Source organism: Centruroides sculpturatus, unplaced genomic scaffold, assembly GCF_000671375.1.
Source record: "Centruroides sculpturatus isolate CEXI.00-Female unplaced genomic scaffold, Cexi_2.0 scaffold1759, whole genome shotgun sequence".
Classification (NCBI taxonomy): Eukaryota; Metazoa; Arthropoda; class Arachnida; order Scorpiones; family Buthidae; genus Centruroides; species Centruroides sculpturatus.
Genome location: NW_019386042.1, coordinates 55,489 through 78,457, shown reverse-complemented (window position 1 = coordinate 78,457; position 22,969 = coordinate 55,489). Strand labels below are relative to the sequence as shown.

Below are 22,969 nucleotides of genomic sequence, written 5' to 3'. Positions count from 1 at the left end.
AGATGTAGCCCAAAAAATAGCCAATGCGCCAAATGATATTTTTTACGGCAAACTAAAAAACGGGTAGCCAACTTTGGCGCAAAGTAGCCAAATCATGCAAACCTGGAATAAATACTAAATAAAGCCGGAGTTGGACTCAAAGGATTATAGACCCAAATGCGGGGAAGGGAGAGAAAGGACAAAAGATAAAGAAGTGAGGAAAGTTGGAAAATTAAGGGTCCATATTTGCATAACAGAAAGTCTATTTAATCTTTCTCACTATTTATTTTTTGGCCTTTCTCTCCTTTCCCCGAATTTGGAACTATAATTCTTTGAGTCTCAACTTTAGCTTTATTTAGTATTCCTTCCTCATTCACACATTTCCAAGTATTTGAAAATATTTCCTTACCACTCAAAAATAAAATACATATAAAGGTTTACGGCTTTGTGAAATTTCTTTTTTTAGTTTATGACGTTGAAATAGATAAAATAAACTTAAAAAATTTATCGGTTTTGTTTACACGTTTATTAGGCCGCATGCGGCCCGCGGGCCGCGGGTTGGACACCCCTGTTTAAGTAGATTCAAGCCATTTAACAGTACTGTTCGAATTTATTTTTCATATAGGCCTAATAGTAGATTTATTTATCTACTATAATAAACGACTAAAAACTACAGAACAGCTTCGTAATTTGCTGAAAATGCTCATAATGGTTTTATTCATTCCTCAGAGTTGAAAGACAATTTGTTGCAATTGTTCTCAATCACTTGATTTACATAGCTGATTTAATGCTTCTTTTGTTCTTTTTATACATTGCTGATTTCAATGTTCTGTCTTAATTTTCGCTAGTAGCAGTTTAGATGGAATCAGAAATCTTGTACCCAAAGTAGTAATAGACCGTACGACAATCATCTTTATCTTAGTCTGACATGCATTCCCTTATATAAAAGTAGAAAATAAAATATGTTCCTTTATGATAAGTTTATTGCAGAAATGTTCTGCTTAATTCCACATAAAATACAACCAAAAGAGAGAACAACAGTCAAATACATCTAAGGGTAAGGTTCGTACAGTAGATTCTAAATATTCAATTTATGATTTTAAGTGCTTTTTAGTACACTGAATTTCTATTTATTTAATCAATTGTGATATGGTTTTAATGCACTTATATGAAATTGTTTTGTCAAAGCATTTTGGAGTTTATTTGTTTAATTAAATGTCTTATATAATTTAATATATTAAAACAATGTGATAAAAATTTCATTCTTTAACTCCAAATTCAGCTTTTATCACTGTTTGGTATGAGATTTTTTGCGAATTGCACACATCAGTTTCTAATAAAATTAAATACTGCTTAAACTAATAAATAACACTGATTTAATCCGATTACAAAAGATTGTGAGTAGAATAGACATTATTCATAATTCTAGAATAATCATAAATTAGAAGCCTTTAGAGTTTATTTTTTAAGCTAGTTTAAACATACATGTGTAAAGTGACTATTAGTATAGACAACTAGAAATTCGGTTGCTATTTGTTGCTTTTTTATAGGTAAAGTTTGGTTTTGTGTGAATAATTTTTTCTGTAGTAAAGACGTGCACTCCGTAACAACTTGCAAAAATATAACAGGCTGCATTTAGATCATGGTATGAAATAAGTAACAAATCTGAATGCAACATGCTAAACTCTTTGAAAGCGCTCACACCAAATGCAAGAAAAATGATTTCACTTCATTCCTCCTCTTTCAGTGTTATTGTTTTCGTGTCAAAGAAAGGACAATGATCAAGATAAATCTTATATCTAGACATATGAAACATCATGTATAATTTGAAATACAACAAAAAATGGTGTATAAAATAGCAGACTAAAATGTATATACCAAAACATTGTAATGTTTTCAATAATTAATGAAAAATAAGTTATAATTTAATGTTTTAAGAAAGAAAACTTACACTTAAAGAAATTTTTATAAAATTAATTTTTTACAGCATATTTAATAATGTAATTAATAATGGAGTCTTTTGGGTGACAAACAAATTTTTTCTCATTTTTTTGTCAGACCAGATATACTTTTTGCACCAAAAAATGCAAATTTTTCTTTCCAAAAATTATAAATTTTCTTTCTATAAATAGGGAAACAATTTTCCGGATGAATTTTTGTATGTTTTCTAATGTTTTTAAAGGTTCGTTTTCTGCTGTCTGTAAAAATACAGATTTCGTTACAGATATGTTTTGAATGTCACTTGGTAGTGTTTACATGAAATTGATTATTATATAAGGTTTTATTATAGTGTCACTGACTTTCTAATTATCCATAGAAAGTTACTTTTGTCTGTATTAGGAAGATTGAAGTTAATAAATTTTGTGTGATTAAAGATCAAGGGGATGGGAAATAAGAGTGGGTCATGTTTATCTCTAGTAGGGTCGGACTTAATGACGATTTTACTCGTTAATAGCATTTATAATTGTTATTTTAATAAAACTAATGCACACCCTCAAAATTAAGCTTTTTGTTATTTTATAATAGTTAAAAACATGCAGTTTTTTTAATAAAATATGATAACAAATGGCGCTACTAAAATCTTAAATGCTGTGGAAGTTAAGCAACTTGTTGCTACAGAAATTTCAAATGTAATTAAGTTAAATGGACATAGTCACAATTAGTTTTATTTCGAGCATTTAATACAATATTTATATTAGTTAAGGTGAATAAAACCGAGGAATATATGACTTGTACTGTACGTACTGTATCCTTAATCCATATATTTAATATTGCTTAATTTTTTTAGTTAATAAATTGCACAACCAAACACATTATTAAACTAGAAAATGGTAAACACCACCACACTATAAAACAGAATTTGTATATATAATTTATATATATAATTTTAAAGTTTTTATATTCACTTCATATTCACAGCTCAGGTTATAATTATTTTATTAATTTGCTCGTATATCTTTTAAATTTCAATAAAAGAATACCTTCTGAAATTATAACTGAAGCTGGTAAATAAATCAGAAATTAAAACTATAAACAAAACTTTTAATGGGTCAATTTCCACATTCTCTTTTGTAGATATAACTGGATCAATTATTATGAATAATGTAAATCATTGTATAAAACATGTATATAATGAAATGTTTTATATATCCACAGGTCGTTAATCCAATTAACTACAGTTATTTTCTATATAACTAATTAATTTTTTACTTATGAAATGTTTTAAAATTACTAATCCCTATTAAATTTTTATATAATTTTAACCTTATTACTATCATTTAAATTCACACTTGAATTCCTTTATGTTAGTAAATTGATATAACGATATTTGAGTCAGATAAACTCGACTGTTTCAATAATAAAAATTCATAATGGTGGTTAATGTAAAGTCTCTTAACACAGGGTCTTTCCTTCTCCTTTACCTATGTAAACAAATAAATGAAGGGAAAAAAATCAAATAAATACTAAAAATAGTTAGGTATGTGACATGTAATTATATACAATAAGTATGTGTTTTGTACTGTACGTGTACAAAATATAAGAGCTTATACTTCATTCGTATTGCTAGTACCTACATTCATACTTGTAAAGCGTTTAAGGACTTTAAAGCACAAAGTAAAGCTTCTCGAAGCCTTCTTTCTGTGATGATGCTTATTTTTTTTATTTATTATCATGACGGCATTAATTCATTCAATACTATAACTGTAGTCAGGGTAATGGGTACTTTATTCACATGTTGAGTCTTACTCTACTTCCATTATTCTTATGCCTCAAGTTTTAAAAGTTTCCTTTATTTAGTTCTTTTGCTGATCTCTACTTTTTAAACCAGTTTCACCACTTTTTTAAAGGGATTTCAAGTACTTTTAGTCATCAATAACTTCATAAGAGGGGAGTTTTCATGATAACTCTTACTTCATACATTCATCTGAGAGTACGGTTCATAGGTCTTGAAGATATTAACGATTCAATTTGGCACTTTAACATTACACGAATGGATAAGCTCTACAATAAAGAACCATCGTGCTGTATGATATATAAATAATAAATTTTAAACGATTACAACTAGCATTATCTATCAAATTTATAACCAAATTTATAGTTATATACTACTTTACCCACTATTGAGAGCGAGTAATTTAGAGATGCTTGAACGAATATATAATTTATAAGTTATAAAATTAAATTCACAACGTGATTTCATCAAATTATATTCTTCACTATTAAAACGGTTTCCAATTTGATGAATTATTAATTATGAAATTACTTTGTCAAATAGTTTGACACTAAACTTGACAGTTCCGATGACTCAATACATCAACTTTTATTTTATTTATAAAGTTTCACTGTACATTACTTTATATAGAGCAAATTCTATGGTTGTTGAACCGAGAAGGCTCTTGGCAGTCTTACATGATATTTATTTATTATAGAAATATTTATCATTTATTATTATTTTTTGTTCTTATGGATATTTCGACGTTTAGTTTTTTAATTAACGAACGAGTGAATGATTACTTGATATTTAAATTACATTCTTGTCACGAATTTAAAGTTCATTATATTAAAAATATTTTGGGTTTCTGAACTGTTTCTGTCTTAAACGAACAGTGAGGGAAATTTGCAATATACCCAACGTGACTTTCAATGGAAAAGATAAAGAGTTTTGAGGATTTAATTCAGATTAGGAACAGGAAAGATCAGTTTTTGAATGTAAATCACCTGTTACTTTGCGATAATTATTAAGAATTATTCTATTGTTTATAAAATATTTTGATTTAGAACTATTTTGAAAATGTGGGAGGTGAAGAAGAAAGACATTTTCTCCTAGAAAACACTATATATATTGTAAACATTTATTCAAACCTTCCTAATCACGAATTGGAGATAATATCTAATATGAGAATAGCGGGTCTTTGAATTTTATCAAGATCTAACACGTATTGGAGTATTACATATGTCAGATTCGTTCTGTGTGAATCGCTCATACCATCTTATACCTAGTTGTAGATCACATCTATTATTGACCAAATTTATCGGTCACAAATGCTTTATGGCTGGTACTACTTATTAACAAATCAATCAATCTTAGTATATCTCCTTCTCAATACTACTTGATAGCAATTTAGAAAATGTTCTATATAGTTATTTAGAGATAACCGTTTTTACTTACATATAATATAATTATGAAAGAACTCTTATCTAACATTAAATTAGATACTAGTTTTAAATTTACATTTAAATATTTAAACAATTCTTTTTCTTCTTTATCAATATGTTTACACAACTTTTTCAATAAGTCTTACGCAATAAATAAGTCTTACGCAATTACAGATTTCTTCTAAAGGAATTCTCAGTCTTATTAAATTATTATAACAGGATTGTCAGATATTTAGCAACATATATACCACAAATTACACGCTCCATCTGATCCAGTTTGGAGTGCAATAACCTGTCCTCGGTGCCAGGTAAGTATTAATCCATCAGTCAGAATTTTAGACTCAGAAAGAGGTAAAGGAATAAGACCGATAAAGACCTAAGAGAAAGGACTGACGATGTTACGGTGTTGTTTACAGAGGAGTGGTGGAAAGGTAGAAAGACGTTGAAGTCTTTCATCCATCACTTAACCCAGTCTTCACTGTATTGCGGATGAAAAAGAAGTAGTAGGAATTTCATTATTTGGACGATTTAATCACTCTCATTACAACACATCCTTATAAACACCACTCACGATAACATTCACAATTCAACCATTATCTAGTTTCTTCGTTGCATTCAATCATTTACATATCACACTTGGTTACCATAAACGACACCGTCACTTAACACCAACACTGCTTCCCGAAATCTAATCCCTAGGTCCTCGTCCGGGGAAATGAAAACGTCACTCGATGTTTTCGAGTGTTGGCTAAAGGGGCTCTAGTACATGAACATTTTTCCAAAAACGTATGCAAATAAATATAAAGTTTATCGTACTAAATGTGCTTTGGAACATTTTCCAGTTCTTTAAAGTTTTAAAGAAATTAATTTTTGTGGTCCAGAGATAAAAAAATAGCACAAAGTGTATGTAATGGTGTTTTTGTAAAGATACCTTCATTTTAAATTGCTGCAGTGTCAAATCGCATTGATTACATACGACACTCGCAAGTCTCTCCAAATTTTCTTCTCTGAATTAGTGCCTGTCTTCAGCGAGAAATCCAGCATTTTTTCTTCCTATGGTATTTTTGTAATGCAAAAATTTCCACGGTATGTCATGTAAATTACAAAGTTAGGAATATTGAAAACATTTTAGAATTTTTACAAACGTTTAAGTAAAAAAGTTACAGAAAATAGCAGCAACGAGTTGCGTAACTTTCCGGGCAAAAATACACATTAGCAGAAAAACAAATTTGTTCATGGCGCCATCTTTTATGAAGTGTTATTAAAAAATAACTCTTATATTATTAATTATTTAAAAACGCAGAACAGGCTTAATTATTGGGATAAAGATGGATTTCTAAAATACTGTAAATGCCAATAACGAGTAACACTTTTATTGAGTCCGACCAAATTCGAGATATCACATATAACCTCGCTCTGTCTTTCCACTCCTTCGACATTTTATCATCAAAATTTAATAAAATCACTGCCTCGTATAAAATTATATTTTATCACGCCAAATTTCTTTAGAGTATCTTTGTCCTATCTAGAGATATTATTAAACAAAATAGTGCAAGTATACATGCACACAAGCACATTATATATATATAAGCTGGTGAAGATTTCGCTAGTATTTCAGCAGTTCTCTTCACTCAATGCATCAAGAAGTCTGATGTACCAGAAGACTGAAAAGAAGAACGTTATTGCATTGTTCCAAAGTGGATGGGGCAGAAAACAAAACACTACAAACCTATCACCCTTTAATCCAATATGTACAAGATCTTTACTAAAATATTTATAGATTAGAATCTAAACTGGACTCTACTCAACCAAGATAAGAAATAGAATTTCGATGGAAATTTAGCACAGTGTATAACATTCAAGAAATCAAAGAACTTATTGAATGTCGTAAAGAATATAATTTATCACTTTGTTTTGCTTTTGTAGATTTCGAAACAGCTTTTGAACGTATTTGTTTATATGCAGAAGTGAAATCCTGAGAATCTTATGATATAGAAAGCGTATACATTGTTGTAATCACAAGATATAAAAAGAAGCAATAGCAACCATATAATCGAATAAAGAAAAGGCAAGGATCGGGTTTGGAAAAGAAGTTAGACAAACAGACTCAATATTGCCAAAACTAATCAATGCTGTATTAGAGAAAGTTTTCAGAAGTCTGAACTAAAGCAAGAAAGGAATTAAAATAAGTGAAGAATTTCTGAGTCATCATCTCTTTGAAGACGATATAGTTATCAATACCACAACCCGTGTTAATTAGAAAAAAATGTTGGAAAATCAGCTAGGGCAAACATTTAATCTGTGGGATCAGAGATGAATCTGAAAAAGACTCGTCTTTTGCAGATTCAACTTCGATTCCACAATATTTAATAATTTACCTATGAAAAAGAAGATCTTGACAAACAGAACACGTGTTATTCTTTAGCGGTCATTTTACAATACCTTCGTGTGTTATAACAGCAGAGAAAGTAAAATAAATTGAAATTTATTTATAGTGTTAGGTTCCAGTTCTAAGAATCACGCTACTATAATCAGTATCTTTACAGTTGTAAACAAATAACAATATTTCACAATTAGGTTCTTTATTTTTAAAAAATTTGATGTTTTTTTTCCTTATAACAAAATCGCCAGAAAATTTTAGGAACTCGTTTCATCCCTGGAAAGAAGTGCAAGAACGTCATTCAGGCCACAATACACCTGTGAGTTTTCGTTCATTTCAACTGGCCCCTTTAAGATCTATTCTACATTAAATCATAAAGGAATTCTCTAGACAATTTATTTTTAGGATAAAAGTGTCAGTTTATTATTTTAATTGTTACTTATAATAACTTTTAATTCAAATACACTTTCGTTATATAGTATATTCTCTTAATTGAAGCAAAAAGAACAGAACTTGACTCCTCCATACGCTTATTAAATTACTAATGTAAATAATAAAGAGATATTTGATTTTTTAATTACATATAAATAAATTTTCAATCATAAAATATGTTCGAAGACAATACTGCTGACAATATAAAGCAGTAGACTAAGGATACATTACCATTATTTAATTATAAACAAACGTAAAGCTTTATTTTCATTTGTGTTTAGGTTTATGTAATAAATCATAGAGAATCATATCGGCAGCCTTCTCCCCAATCATCATAGTTGGAATGTTCAAGTGTCCAGTTACCACAAATGGCATTATGGAAGCATCCGCTACTCTTAGTCCTTCTACACCTTTAACTCTATAAGATAAAGAAAAATTATTAAGCACTAAGTTGTTGCTTATTTCGAAAAAATCTTACGTTGAATAAATAAATACAATTTTAAATATACTAGCATACACTTTTTCAACTGAAACAACAAATAAAAGGTATGTCAAAGAATGCATTAGATTGAAATACATACTTATATATATTTTTCATTGTATCCCTTAAAATCAATTAGCATGTATAATTACTAATGTAATCATTCTGTAAAATACGTCAAAGTTCATGAGGCTTTTCCATAGAGCTATTTCAGTTTTACGGGTTTTAAGGATAAAATTGCATCGAAACAAATGAATTTTATTCAAAATGCCTCGTCTGAAACACCAGGAACAAGTAGAAATCTACAAAGCCTTCCAGAGAAAGTTGGCAGTTAACTTCTAGGAGATAGACTATTTCGTCATCCTTGATATTTCTTTCATTAAAAAACACATTGCTTCATGGTAATTGTCTTCTTTCTTATATTGTTTAACAATTACTGTAATTCTCTTGTTAAATTATAACTCATTACAGTGACACAGTGTTTTCTGGTATGTTGGTACTCATATTTAACCATAGAAGCAATCTATTGTTTTGCTATATTAAATAATCGCAACAATGACTTGAAAATAAAACGAGAAAATCTTTAAAATATGTATACAACATATGAAAAATATCGAAAATTGATACCTTAAGACTGCTTTATCTGTGTTACTGTTGGATTCTTATGATTTGAAACAATACAAAGTATATTTTTAAGAGCATCAAAAGCTAAAGAAAGTTATTTTTTTATAATATTTCTTATGTTAAAATTTTCTAAAATTATGCCCATTTAGCTACATTCAAAAGTCTACTACTACTAGATTTTTCACTAATGCAGGTTGCGATCTCCCAGAGCATTCCATTGCCCTCAATAGTAAAGAAATCCATAATTTTAAAAGCATAGAAAGAATAAAGAAAGTATATAATGCAAAATGTATTTTATACCCTTTCCAGTTTTCAAATCTAATTCTTTGTTACCAGAATTTTTAATATTTCATGAAATACTACGTTCAGTAAGAATTACGAATGCTTACTTGAGCGCTGGATCAACCACAGTTGTAGAATCAGCATAACTTCCCATTTTACACGATCCAGAACAATGGTAAATTGTAAATGGAATTGTTGTTGCCACACAAGCGAGATATTCATCACTAAATCTCTCATAATGTCCGCAACCGGGCACACTTATCGGAAGGAGATTGACTCCATACTTTTTCATCGCTTTCGTGGATGCCATTCTCAGGCAGTACTTCAAACCTAAAAATTGAGTTATTAAATACTATATTAAGCTTAAATGAGTCAAGAGGTTATTGTATTATACTCTGTAAACCTTTACCACTAGAAAATTATAATTATCTTACCTTCAACCATAACTTTTAAGTCATATGGATTCGAATAAAATTTTAAATCAATGAGAGGATCGTCATGAGGTTCACTAGATCTGATAGAAACGAATCCTCTACTTTTAGGACGTGTTGGATATGGTAAACAAGTTATTGTATCAATCGATGTAAATGGTTCGAAAGTTGTCTTCCATACCTCCATAATAATAACAAATTTATAATTATAGTGTATTGAATTACAATTAGAAAATTAATAAATTTATACAATTATTAAATCAATGAGGCATTAAATGTAGGTCTAAATTCTAATTAAATACGAAAATTTTAATCTTGTCTGAAGTTAAATCAAACCTTCTAAATGTACAATATATTATGCGAAAGCAAGATTCTTGTATTACAGTGGATCTTTAGACTGCGAGTTATTTCACTGAGGATCAAGTATACAAGAATATTAACTGTGCTGTAAGAATAATTTATTTTAACTGATTCATACATTAAACAATATAAGTATGCATATTTTCAATGAAGATATTTGTCAAATTTTTTTGAATTATTATAAGTTCATTGGACAGAGAAAACAAGAATAGAAATTAAAAATGTATTCGTGGGAATTCAAAGTAGATAAAAATTAAAATAACGTCATTCTTCTAGTTGTTAACTATAGCAGAAAGGACAATTAAACTCTATTCTAAGAAAAAAAAAAAAAGACTAGTAATAACAATTGAATATTTTTCGCTAATTAATATTTCCTGTCAGTGGATTTCGAGTTACAAGATTTTGACACAGAAGTCAATTATTAGTAGCTAATAATGGCGATATGATTTAAACACATGATAAAGCAATGGCATACATTTTACATATGTATATAAAGCAATATAAATTAGCTTACTTCGTCGTTAATGTTCATGGCGGGCCTTAAATTTTCACCTTTATCAGATGCCGCAGATAGAGTAAACCATAAGAGTTCAATATCTGGCCAATCAGGTTCATCGTTATATTTAGAATTTACAAATCCAATTGTTTCCAGTGATCCTAGTGTTGTCAGTGGACCTAAAATAGTATAAAAACATAAACAAATATTTGAAAATATTTGAAAGTAAGTATTGTATAAGGTGTTTATCTCAATCTTACCTGTGCCATTTATTAGGAATTCATTATAATGATCTACTGTAATACGTTCTGATAGGTAAGTAACAGTTTTAGCTCCAAAAAACAAACCATATGTAGATGGATGTTCTTGAACATTACTCCCAACTGGTAAATCTACTACAACGGGAATCTAAAATTCATATTATAAGTTATATTTGTGTAAAAATTATTAAAATTTTAGGCTAAAACAGTCATTACATTGAACCTTTCTAAGGTACGCTTTGGCCCAATTCCTGATAGCATTAGGAGTTTCGGGGAATTGAAGACCCCTGCAGATACGATCACTTCTTGTTTGGCATAAGCTTCGTACAACTTACCGTGGTGCTCGAATTTAACTCCGTAAGCACGATTGTTGTGGATCAATATCTATAAATGTAAAAAGTGTATTTATTTATTTATTTATTTTTACAAACCGTAAGTTGAAGACGAGTTACCTTGTGAACAAATGCTGAAGTTAGAATGGAGAGATTTCTTCTACCGCGTACAGGATTAATGTATGCTTTAAGAGTACCCCAACGTGCTCCCCTATTAATTGTTCCCTGAGGTGGTTGAAACACTGAAACGTTTTATATATTAAAAAAACTTATGAATTAAAATAATGTTTACAATGTATGTCATGATCTTTGACAAATTAAAAATATATATAAACATATTTTCCAAAATGTAAATCAAATATCTATTACACATTGTATTACCAAAAAGCAGTAAGTACAGTAGAGCGTCGTTTATCCGAATCAATTGGGGACTGAGGTTGTTCGGATAACTTATTTTTCGGATAACCGATTATATACGAAAAAATATATTAATCTATCCCATGTTGAAATTTTTTTCCGTTGCGTGTCGCTTTGCGTTGAATTTTCGTCGATGTTAAGCCTAACGAAAACTTTTAAAATAATAATCGTGGTTATTGTATTGTTCAAAATTATTTTTTATTTTGTGAAATAAAATAAATATATTGAAAAATGTAAAAACAAAAAAAAATACTTTAGAAGTTGATCTAGTATCAAAAACGTTCGATTCAGCACCACACACAGCCCTCAGAAAAACACCACACAAAAGTGCCAATGCTGCCAGCTAAAATACACACACCGACAAAAAAAAATATTGGAAAAACCCAAGATATAGCCAAAGATTGTAGCGCCACAGCACTAGCGAATATTTAAATTTGCCGACTGGAATGCTTTCGGATAACCGACTTTCGGATAAACGACGGTCTACTGTATTCTCATTATATATTCCTTTATATTTTTATCCTTATATTACTTTTCCTTATATTTAGAAAATCTAATTTTTTTAAACGGATTTTATATCAAAACTAAGTAGTAATAACTAGTGATATTTAAATATAACAAAATATTTTACCTGTCTGAGGCTCTGCATTAAAATCTCCAATATTATATCCAATTTCTTTGGCTGCTTGTAAATAACCTTCTGTTATTGGCAAATGAAAAGATGGTGTCTGTATAACAACATTTCCACCAACACCGTGAAAACCTGTATTGTACATAACTCTTATTAAGTTACTCTATGTTTTATAGTAAATATATAGGCCTATAAATTATATTAAAAAAACAGAATTACCATTGCGTATATAACTATAATCTCGATTGTCTTCGAGTCTTAAAAAATAGGGAAAGACACTATTCCAATCCCAACCTACGGCACCGTGTTTTGCCCAGTTATCGTAATCTCTTTTGTTTCCTCGCACAAATAAGTTTAAATTTAAATTCGTGCTTCCTCCTAGAGCTTTTCCTGCTACAATTTTATTTTGCTGGATAGGAATTAAGTCGATTCAATTATATAATTTATTTATTTTCTAGAAATGTTTTATTACAAATTACCTACCCTGTTTTTAAGTCCTTGAGCAATGGTTTTACTAGGTATAGTTGTAAAATTCCAATTGTATTGTGTTTTAGCTAAATTTAAGGGGGAAAATGGAATTTCCGATGACAATGGTGGCATCTCTCCCGCTTCTAACAGAAGAACTTTAATGTATGGTAGTTTCGAAATCCTGTTTGTTATAACTGCTCCTGCTGATCCTGAACCAACTGCAGAAACAAACAATTTGTATAATATTATTATTATTTCTCGACGTTTCAAGATGTTCTAAGTCCAAAAAGTGTAAAAATTAGAAGGTCAGTTTTTGATTCGGGGGATTTTCGGGGGTCCATCTGATATATATAACAGCGGAAAAAACAAAAATCGCTAGAAGTCGTAGTGAAAAAATTAAAAATTAAACATCAACAGACATTAATATAATTAATAATTAATTTATAATATATATTACAGTGAAAAGTTATTATAATTAGAATATTATTCAGTGTAAATAAATTCTCACAGACTAAAATAGAAGAATTTAAAGCAGAAAATTATAAGGGAATTTATTTGTTTACAACTAGGAAAAAATTTTGCAGTTTATTCTTAAACTAGCAGACCCCGCCACGACTTGTTGTGGCTCAAAATGTATATATTATAAATGTATAACACTTTCCCCGTGGGGGGGGGAATTTTTCGAAAAATTTCTTCTTAGTGTACATTCTCTTGACGTACCCTATTAAAACGCAATCAAAAACGCAAAAACCCGCATCTAAAATAGTATAATAGAAGCCAAGTTCTTCACAGTAAGCCTTAACCCTGTCCCTCTCCCCCGCGGGGAAAATATCGAAAAATCCCTTCTTAGTGTACATTCTGTTGACGTATTCTATTAAAACGCAATCAAAAACGCAAAAACCCGCATCTAAAATAGTATAAATAGAAGCAGAGTTCTTTACGGTAATCCTTCCCCGTAAGGCTTACCGTAAAGAACTGTCCATCTCTCATGTTTAACGGAATAATATACAGCCTATGTCCACCCTGAAGTTCCATTCTAAATATTGGTGAAAGAATTTTTGAAATCGGATGAGTAGTTTCNGTCCTTGAGCAATGGTTTTACTAGGTATAGTTGTAAAATTCCAATTGTATTGTGTTTTAGCTAAATTTAAGGGGGAAAATGGAATTTCCGATGACAATGGTGGCATCTCTCCCGCTTCTAACAGAAGAACTTTAATGTATGGTAGTTTCGAAATCCTGTTTGTTATAACTGCTCCTGCTGATCCTGAACCAACTGCAGAAACAAACAATTTGTATAATATTATTATTATTTCTCGACGTTTCAAGATGTTCTAAGTCCAAAAAGTGTAAAAATTAGAAGGTCAGTTTTTGATTCGGGGGATTTTCGGGGGTCCATCTGATATATATAACAGCGGAAAAAACAAAAATCGCTAGAAGTCGTAGTGAAAAAATTAAAAATTAAACATCAACAGACACCAATATAATTAATAATTAATTTATAATATATATTACAGTGAAAAGTTATTATAATTAGAATATTATTCAGTGTAAATAAATTCTCACAGACTAAAATAGAAGAATTTAAAGCAGAAAATTATAAGGGAATTTATTTGTTTACAACTAGGAAAAAATTTTGCAGTTTATTCTTAAACTAGCAGACCCCGCCACGACTTGTTGTGGCTCAAAATGTATATATTATAAATGTATAACACTTTCCCCGTGGGGGGGGGAATTTTTCGAAAAATTTCTTCTTAGTGTACATTCTCTTGACGTACCCTATTAAAACGCAATCAAAAACGCAAAAACCCGCATCTAAAATAGTATAATAGAAGCCAAGTTCTTCACAGTAAGCCTTAACCCTGTCCCTCTCCCCCGCGGGGAAAATATCGAAAAATCCCTTCTTAGTGTACATTCTGTTGACGTATTCTATTAAAACGCAATCAAAAACGCAAAAACCCGCATCTAAAATAGTATAAATAGAAGCAGAGTTCTTTACGGTAATCCTTCCCCGTAAGGCTTACCGTAAAGAACTGTCCATCTCTCATGTTTAACGGAATAATATACAGCCTATGTCCACCCTAAAGTTCCATTCTAGATATTGGTGAAAAAAGTTTTGAAATCGGATGAATAGTTTCGGAGATTACCTGCTGCATATAAACTTACATACATACTTACAAACATTACCTCTTTATAATATTAGTATAGATAGGAGTAAAGAAAATCAATAGTAAAAAATTAAATGTATTTTATTACGCCTACGAGGAATAAGCCAGAAAAGTAATTTTTTTTTAATAATTAAAAACAGGCAGAAAAACTTAATATAAAAATATCATCTTTAAACGACATGTATGACAGTTCATTTACGTATATTAGAGCTGGATATCAGGACAGATGATGTATATAAAACAAATAGATTTATAACAAATTGATAAAATAAATATAGTAAGAGTGATTTCAGTATTAAAGGCAATAAGAATAGGCAATTGTTTAAAAAAAACCACATAAATTAAAGTATAAAAAAACAGTAGCACGTTTTATAATGACAAATGGAACTAGACTTCACACAACAAAAAAGTAAACAAATGTTAAATGCTCAACAAATGAAGATATTGAAGTTAGTACACGTCTAAACAAATTTATATACAAAAAATTTAAAAAAAAACAGCAATAAACAATCTAAAGATATCAAATTTCTTGTTTTGACTGACTCAGTAATTGATTCATCATCCGCCAGAGCAAACCGCTAAACCTAAAGAGGTGAAATTTTGTACACAGTTAGGGTACGTCATGAAAACGCACACTAAGAAGGGATTTTTGGAAATTACCCTGCGGGGGAGAGGGGGAGGATTAAGGCTTAACCTGAAAACGACTTCTGCTGTACTATTTTAGATGCGATTTTTTTGTTTTCAACGTTTAGTCTTTATTTAGTACTTAGGTGTATTAAATTGATAACATTGCAGACATTGTTATAAATACAGTAAACCCCCCTATAACGCGTAGATACGTTTCACGTTATACGAATTTCACGTTGTAGGAATCCTTAAATACATTAGCCAATCACAGCCCGACACGTGTGAAGTTTACAAACTACGGCTGTTTGAAAGGTTTTCTTCTATAAAATTAATCGATTCTAGACTAATTCGACTCAACAATTCCAAAATACGTATAGTTTTTTTGGGAATAATCCGTATAAACTATGCTATAAACAAAAAATTGTAAGATTACTTACCGAGTGTGCACCGTTCGACGTCGCCATTGCTTAAGCTTGTTTTCGTCGCGGTGCGGCGCACCAAACGGCGGCCGCAATTTCTGATAAGTTATTTTTCTGCGAAAAATTCGTTGAACTTTGGAGACATTATTAATAGAAATAATTTTTATGGCCGATGAATAAGAAATGTTTCTTTCACAAGAAATGTATAAAATTACAGTACTGTATTAGACTTACGGTACTTAATTTACATACTGTACAGACGATAGTAAACTCAATTTACCCGCCTAAACTCTCTGTAGCGTGGCGCTGGACGGCGGAAAGTAGTTCGGCTGCTCGTCCACTATTATTCTAGATTCGACCAATCCTGTCACGACATGAGTCGGCGACGACGTTTTACGAGTTCCTTTTAGTGTACTTATACGAATATTGCAATTTTTTCGCCACGTTATAGGAATCTCCGTTATAGGAACCCACGTTATAGGGGAATCTACTGTATTTTTATATATTTTGATTTTTTATTCAAATGTTCGAACCGTTTTAAATTCGAATTGCGTATTGGTTCGATTATAGAACGATTGTAAACGTTACAGAAAATTGATCAAAATGAAAACGGTTCCTTTGATTCTCAGCAATTCTCATCATTCTCAGCGGTAGGTGTTATATAACAATTACTATGGTTGTTGAAATACTGAATATAAATGCGGTTTGCTTGCAACAGATAAATGGACAGCAAACAAAATACAATAGGAAGAGCACAATACTTTGCAATTGGAGAACAACTAGACAAGAGGGAGGAGGCAGACCTCGGTATAGATAAAAGGATGCTATCAAAAAAGAAAACTTCTATTAATCCCAACTATCTGTGAAAATATCATAGCAAATCAGTAGATCCGTGCGACATATTATCACTTTACATAAACTTTAATTAAAAATAATAAATTTAACTATACTATAACCTCCACANATTAACTCATAAGTGATTTACTGAAATATCTATCTTAAAATTAGGAATATTTTTCAATTTAAGACAGAAAAACATTTAAAAATAAAATGAAAAAGACCTACCTATTATATAATCGAATACATTTTTATGTTCACCATAAACAATACATAGCTGAAGAAACAAAACTACAGCAATATATTTTACATTCAACATGACGTGCTCAATAAGAATCCAAGTAAACACGTTTTACATATGTTAACTATAACATAATACTTACTATTCAATATGATACTTAGGCTATATAAAATACTTATCAATGGCAAGGAACTGAAAATGGGGCAGAGACAGGCTATAGATCTATATGTTTTATCAATAGTGAAAAGTTTATAGAGGAAATAACCAAATAAGATGTTATTTTTTAAACAGGTTAATTATAGCAGATATTTAGTCATTAACATGTATTAAAGAAAGAAACAAAAGGTTAAAACAATAATAACAATAAAAACAAAGGTAACTATCATTTATTTTTCTATAATAACTTACTAATTAAATAATTGTAATTTTATTTAATGTTTCTAATTATTAACTTTTTAACTTATTTAATATATTTGCGTTTAAAATGATAAGAAATTCTAATTAATTATATTCGTCAACGAAATTATTTTTTCAGTAAAGAAGTAGTTCAAATGTAATGCCATTTCTTTTGTTTGTATACAATATACTGTACAAGATATAAATTTAAATACTTATTATTTGTTTTTCCTTGCTATCAAACATTACTCAGAAATCACTTCTTTGATCTTTATATTTTTAGGGTGTAAGAGTAGTAAAATATTTAAATGACCTATATTTAAAATTCATATTTATAAGTATAAAAATATTATAATGTCATTGACTTTCTAAGAATCGATAGAAAGTTGTTCAGAAAGTTTGAAAACTATAAAATTATTTTTATTAATAACATTTTTAAAACATAGAAGCATTAGCAAAAAGCATTGAAGCTATCGTTAGGTCTTTTGCCCAATAACTTTGATAAGATTTTCGGCAATTTTTTTCGGCTCTAAATTAATAATAAAGAATTTTCTAGCTAAAGAAGTGTTGAAGTGTCTAAGAAATTTTTAAACCAGCCAGAGACACGATAGGTAAGATCACCCTATATTTTCTATTGTAAAATAATCATTATTTCTGTAATATAAACAATGTTATTTACTTAAAAAAAAGAAATAAGTAAATAAAGTTACATTCAGCAATAAAAACTAAAAAGAATAAGAACACTAACATAATATAATCGTGTGTTAAATTAATAGCATATTAATACAGAGTAATTTTTATTAAAATTTTTATAGATATTTGCAATCTAATTGAGTTAAGTAGACATTAATTGTTACAAGTAGTTTTAATTAAGGCATTTAACACAAAATAAGTATTAGTTGCAGTAAATAAAACAGAAGAATCTAAGACTTGCATGCATCTAGAATTAGTGGTGCATTATAGCTTATATATACTGTGAGATCCGACCTCAGAATAAGCCCAAATTGTTCATTTCCCCCCCCTAAACTTTCGACGTATTTGAAATAAATTTGTCGCCTTCTCGTTAAAATAACATTGTCAGAAAAAAGAATCAAATATCGATCGCAACTTATAACTTTCATCGTTAATATAAACATTCAACCCTCGAACAATGACATTCCTCTGCTGCAAGACAAAAAAGTTTATAGTTAAAGTCCGAATTCGTCATTTTGTTTTGATCCCGGGAACAACTTTAACCTCCACACCTGCAGGACCAACTCTATCTCTCACAATAGGAGATCACCTGACTAATTTCCTCTACCCGAAGCTATAAAAGCTACTTCTTTCCCCCTCCTCGGGGGAGTCTCACATAAACGATCTGAAAGGATTAAGTCTCCGGAAACTTTTACTTTGTGCGTCGAACTCTGTGCCTACGTTGAATCTACTAGAGGTATGAAACAGTTAATGTAAACTCTCTCTCCGCGAATTAGGAGCTAGCGAACTAAATTCATTTCCCCATATGTTAGATTTTGTATTCTTTAATTTTTTTTTCGTTAATCTAATACTGTAAATCGTTGTTTCCATTGTTAAATGGTGTCATTTACTCGCATATCGCCTACGCCTCGTCGACGACCCCTCTCACCTCCTCCACTCGACCTGACAAAAAGAATCCCGACCCTTCGGGACCGATTCGAAATTCAGCCATCTTGACCAGTGAGCAGGTTTAACGACCTGTAGCCGAAAAGGAAGAGTCGACGGTTCCTGACCTCCCCGGCGGTTCACAATACTTTCCTCTCCTGAGGTTTATGTATAAGTGTTTATTTAAATAATGCTTACAGCTTAATGTTTTAATTAATTTGTTTTTCTTCTGAGACTTAACAATTGTTAGAGAATAATTTTAGATGAGAAAGTGAAACTGTAAAGGAAACGTTCTACTTCTCTTGTAACTAGGTCACTCAGCCTTATCTTTTGTAGACAAACCTGGAGCAATTATCATTAAGAAAGTAAATCATCTTAAAAAATGTAGACAATGAACTTGTTATTACATCCATAAGTCATTAACCCAATTAACTACAGTTATTTTCTACGAAACTAATTAAATTTTTGCTTAAGAAACATTAAAAATTATTAATCTCTATTCATAATTTTTTTTTATGTTAACCTTATTACTATCATTTAACTTTACACTTAGATTCGTCTATCTTAATAAATTGATATACTACACTAATTTACTCGTAAATATCCTTAATAATTGTGGGTGCACAGTCGTGTAACCAGTGGAACACTAGGTGAACAAATATATAAAGAAAAAATCAAATAAATACAGAAATAAAGTTATGCATGTGACAAATTTATTTATATACAATATGTAAGAGTTATGTACATGTATAAATATGTCTAAGAGCTTAATATTTATCCATAGTGCTTGTGGCTACATCTACACTTGTACAGGGGTGAATGTTTCTAATTTGAACCCTTCTAACATCGACTCTAGTTACGTTACTGGGCCGGAATTCACGTGATTCAGAAAAAACAATCTTTATTGTTCACCTGTTTCACATGTGTTATAATGTCACTAACTTTCTAAAAAATCAGATAAAACAGGTGAACAATATTCTTTTTACTAAATAAGTTTCCTCAATTCGCAGAACCAGACACCAGTACAATAGGTCCTACTAATATGACATGTCCTAATAGACATTTATATAATAAATTAACATTACAATAATTTGTAGTGTTTTGCCAGTTAAGTATTGTAAATTTCTTGGTAACTATTAAGAAAAATATTAAGAAAAACAATAATACATATAAGTCTACATTTCCGTACAGAGAAGAAGAGACAAGTTGTGTAGAAATAATTTTGCAATAAATATACTCACAGGTACTTATTTCCAATACAATTCTTACACAAAGCAGTGCATTGTTTCCATCTCCGATTACATAATTGTTAATAATACGAGGTATATTGTATTATATTTGTTATTTTTCAAGTAATATAACAGTAATGAATATCAAAAACTTAACAGAAAAGTACATGAATCATTACTTTCTAAAAATTACTTTATACATAAATACGGCGAAGGTAAATTCTTTACAACTAAATTTCTTGTTTTCCTCACAATGTAGTGTACAGTGCAATTAAGTGTCTGCTGGATTTAGCCAACCGCTTACCAGACATCTGTGAAGATTTAAACTTTCAAATCCAATGATGTGTATTTTCTTAAGGAATATGTGAAGATCTTCAAACATATTGCAGTAATCTTAAATATATAGAAAAGGAGAAGAAGTTTTCTTTTGAAATATTGCTAAATCGCTTTGTAAAAATGAAGTTAAGTTTTTTAAAAACTACTATTTATTGTACTAAAATTTTCCTACAAGAACTGATATTACTCCGAAGTAATTCTGACCTTCTCAAACACCTTTAGTGAAAGTTTAGATAGATAGAGAAGTTCAAGAAAGGTCAAAATAAACGTATGCGATGAACTATGAAGACTTATTAACATAAATTTTTTGTAGCAACATGCCCCATTATTATATACCCTGTTATGAATCTCACTTACAACGAATACCTTCGACTATCATAAATGAAATAACAGATCGTTGTTTGAATTCACTGCTGTTTGATATGGAGGACGCCATTTTGTAATCTCTATCATTGAAAATTCCATCTAGCAAGTACGACTATGGGTAGAGACCTCACATTACATTACATTACCTTACACTACATTATTTGGTTTAGCGCTATTACTAATTTTATTGCATTTGTCTTGTAGTATATATTTACAATAGAAATGGATTCACATTGTTACACTGTAAATTATGAAGTTTTATTGTCACAGTGTAAAGTGTCGAATCATACTGTACATACATGAAAAAATAGCAATATTAATATATTTTTTGCTCTTTATTTTTGAGAACAATCTTGAAATTAAGAATATTGACTAACAACAACAGTATAAGTAACTGCTACACTAATAATAGTCAACACTAAGATTCGATTTATTTTAAACGCATTACAGGCAGAAAACGAAGGCAATTCTTCTAAGCATTTAGAGGAAAATCTATACGCATATTCTTGAATAAGTCTTCGTTGCAAGATAGTGACTTTTTATTGATAACCGACGAAAATTTCACAGCAGATTCCGTTACTCTCGAAGCACTAACGCAAACATGGAAAAACAACAAAAATGGGCAAAGACTAAAAGAAAATAAGAATATTGCTTGAAATCTATCGATAGTAGCTGAAGGAATTACGAAATTGCAGATACTTATGGTTAAGTAAATCCCTAAAACAGATGTCCAAATAAACAAAATTGAGGAATAGCTTTCTTCGGTAGCTTCTACTATTTCTTTTATTTTCATGTACAAATTTGGAATCGAATACATTTCCTTTGCGAATTCTTCACACGTAGATATCTTGTGCGACAACTCGTTAATACACTTTTCTATTAATTTACATGTTGAAAAAAAGTGAAGGTATAAAAAGTTCAGTGGTATATAAAAACAGAAAATATATATTATTTCAGATATGATGAAAATTGCAAATGACAAAATTTCAGGTAATTTATAGCCGAATAATTAGTTTACATTTAGAGTATTAATTTCTCTTTCACTGAGAAGATAATAAGTAACATAAACTACATCGCTCACTACAGGTTGAATCCATATAACAATTACTTTAATCAGCAAAATTTTGTATTCACGATTAGAAGAAAATTTAAATTTTGAAACAAAAGGAAGCATTTTTACATTAGAAAATATTTATTCTTATTAATAAGAAAATTATAAATAGATACCAAAGACATTAAATTACAAATCAAAGTAACGAATTCGACTGTACCAGTAAAAAACTTAGAAACTACATTTAAATTCTGAATAAAAATAATAAAAGTATATAAAATGTAAAGCTTCATTATAATCAAAATAGAAATGTTGTGAAGAGTGAAACTTTTTTTGTTATGATTCAATCCTAATAGTGCCATACTCTTCAGTAATGGCTTCCACGATTTCAATATCTCTTCACTGATATCTTCTGAATTTCTGCGTATCTCCACAATTTTAGTTAATTTTATATCTGGTATCTGGAATAAGAAATCGTATTTAACATTAATATATAGCCTATATATTGTGTAGACTTATCCCTAAAAAAATTGCATATGATAATAATAAAAATGTTTTATTTAGGGTCGAATGAAGTTTCTAAATCGGCATTTTGCCTTAAAAGAATATTGTATATTCATTCCAACAATCTGGGTATAAATGCCCCTTGTATAATAACTTAAAATTCAGATCTGTTATACAGTACACGCAATATTATATTACACATGACAGAAAACAACAGCCTGACTCGTATTGCCCATGATAAATTAAGATAATTTAATATCAAATTCGAACTCCTCATGGCAATAGATTAATTAGAACACCAATGCTCGACAGGTGAGGAAAATTTTAAAAATTATACGTGGTCAACCCATTAATGAGGCACGAATCAGCCAATGCTTAATCGTTTTATCCGTTCAGCTATTGGTGGGGTCATGGTTCTTATAGAAATTTTTCTACAACAAAATGAAATTTT

General features: G+C 29.9%; 1 protein-coding gene across 1 annotated transcript; it reads right to left on the bottom strand.

Moving 5' to 3' along the window:
- Positions 1 to 8,242: 8,242 nt before the first annotated feature.
- On the bottom strand, positions 8,243 to 17,097 carry LOC111613283 (glucose dehydrogenase [FAD, quinone]-like; the record flags this gene model as incomplete). The annotated part of the gene is made up of 11 exons (XM_023354632.1): positions 17,007 to 17,097; positions 12,746 to 12,948; positions 12,482 to 12,671; positions 12,263 to 12,394; positions 11,335 to 11,456; positions 11,099 to 11,266; positions 10,883 to 11,030; positions 10,641 to 10,801; positions 9,770 to 9,947; positions 9,443 to 9,665; positions 8,243 to 8,366 (listed from the first exon to the last, which is right to left on the bottom strand). Coding segments are annotated over exons 1-11 (1,740 nt in total), but the record flags the coding sequence as incomplete, so codon positions are not given.
- Positions 17,098 to 22,969: the final 5,872 nt, after the last annotated feature.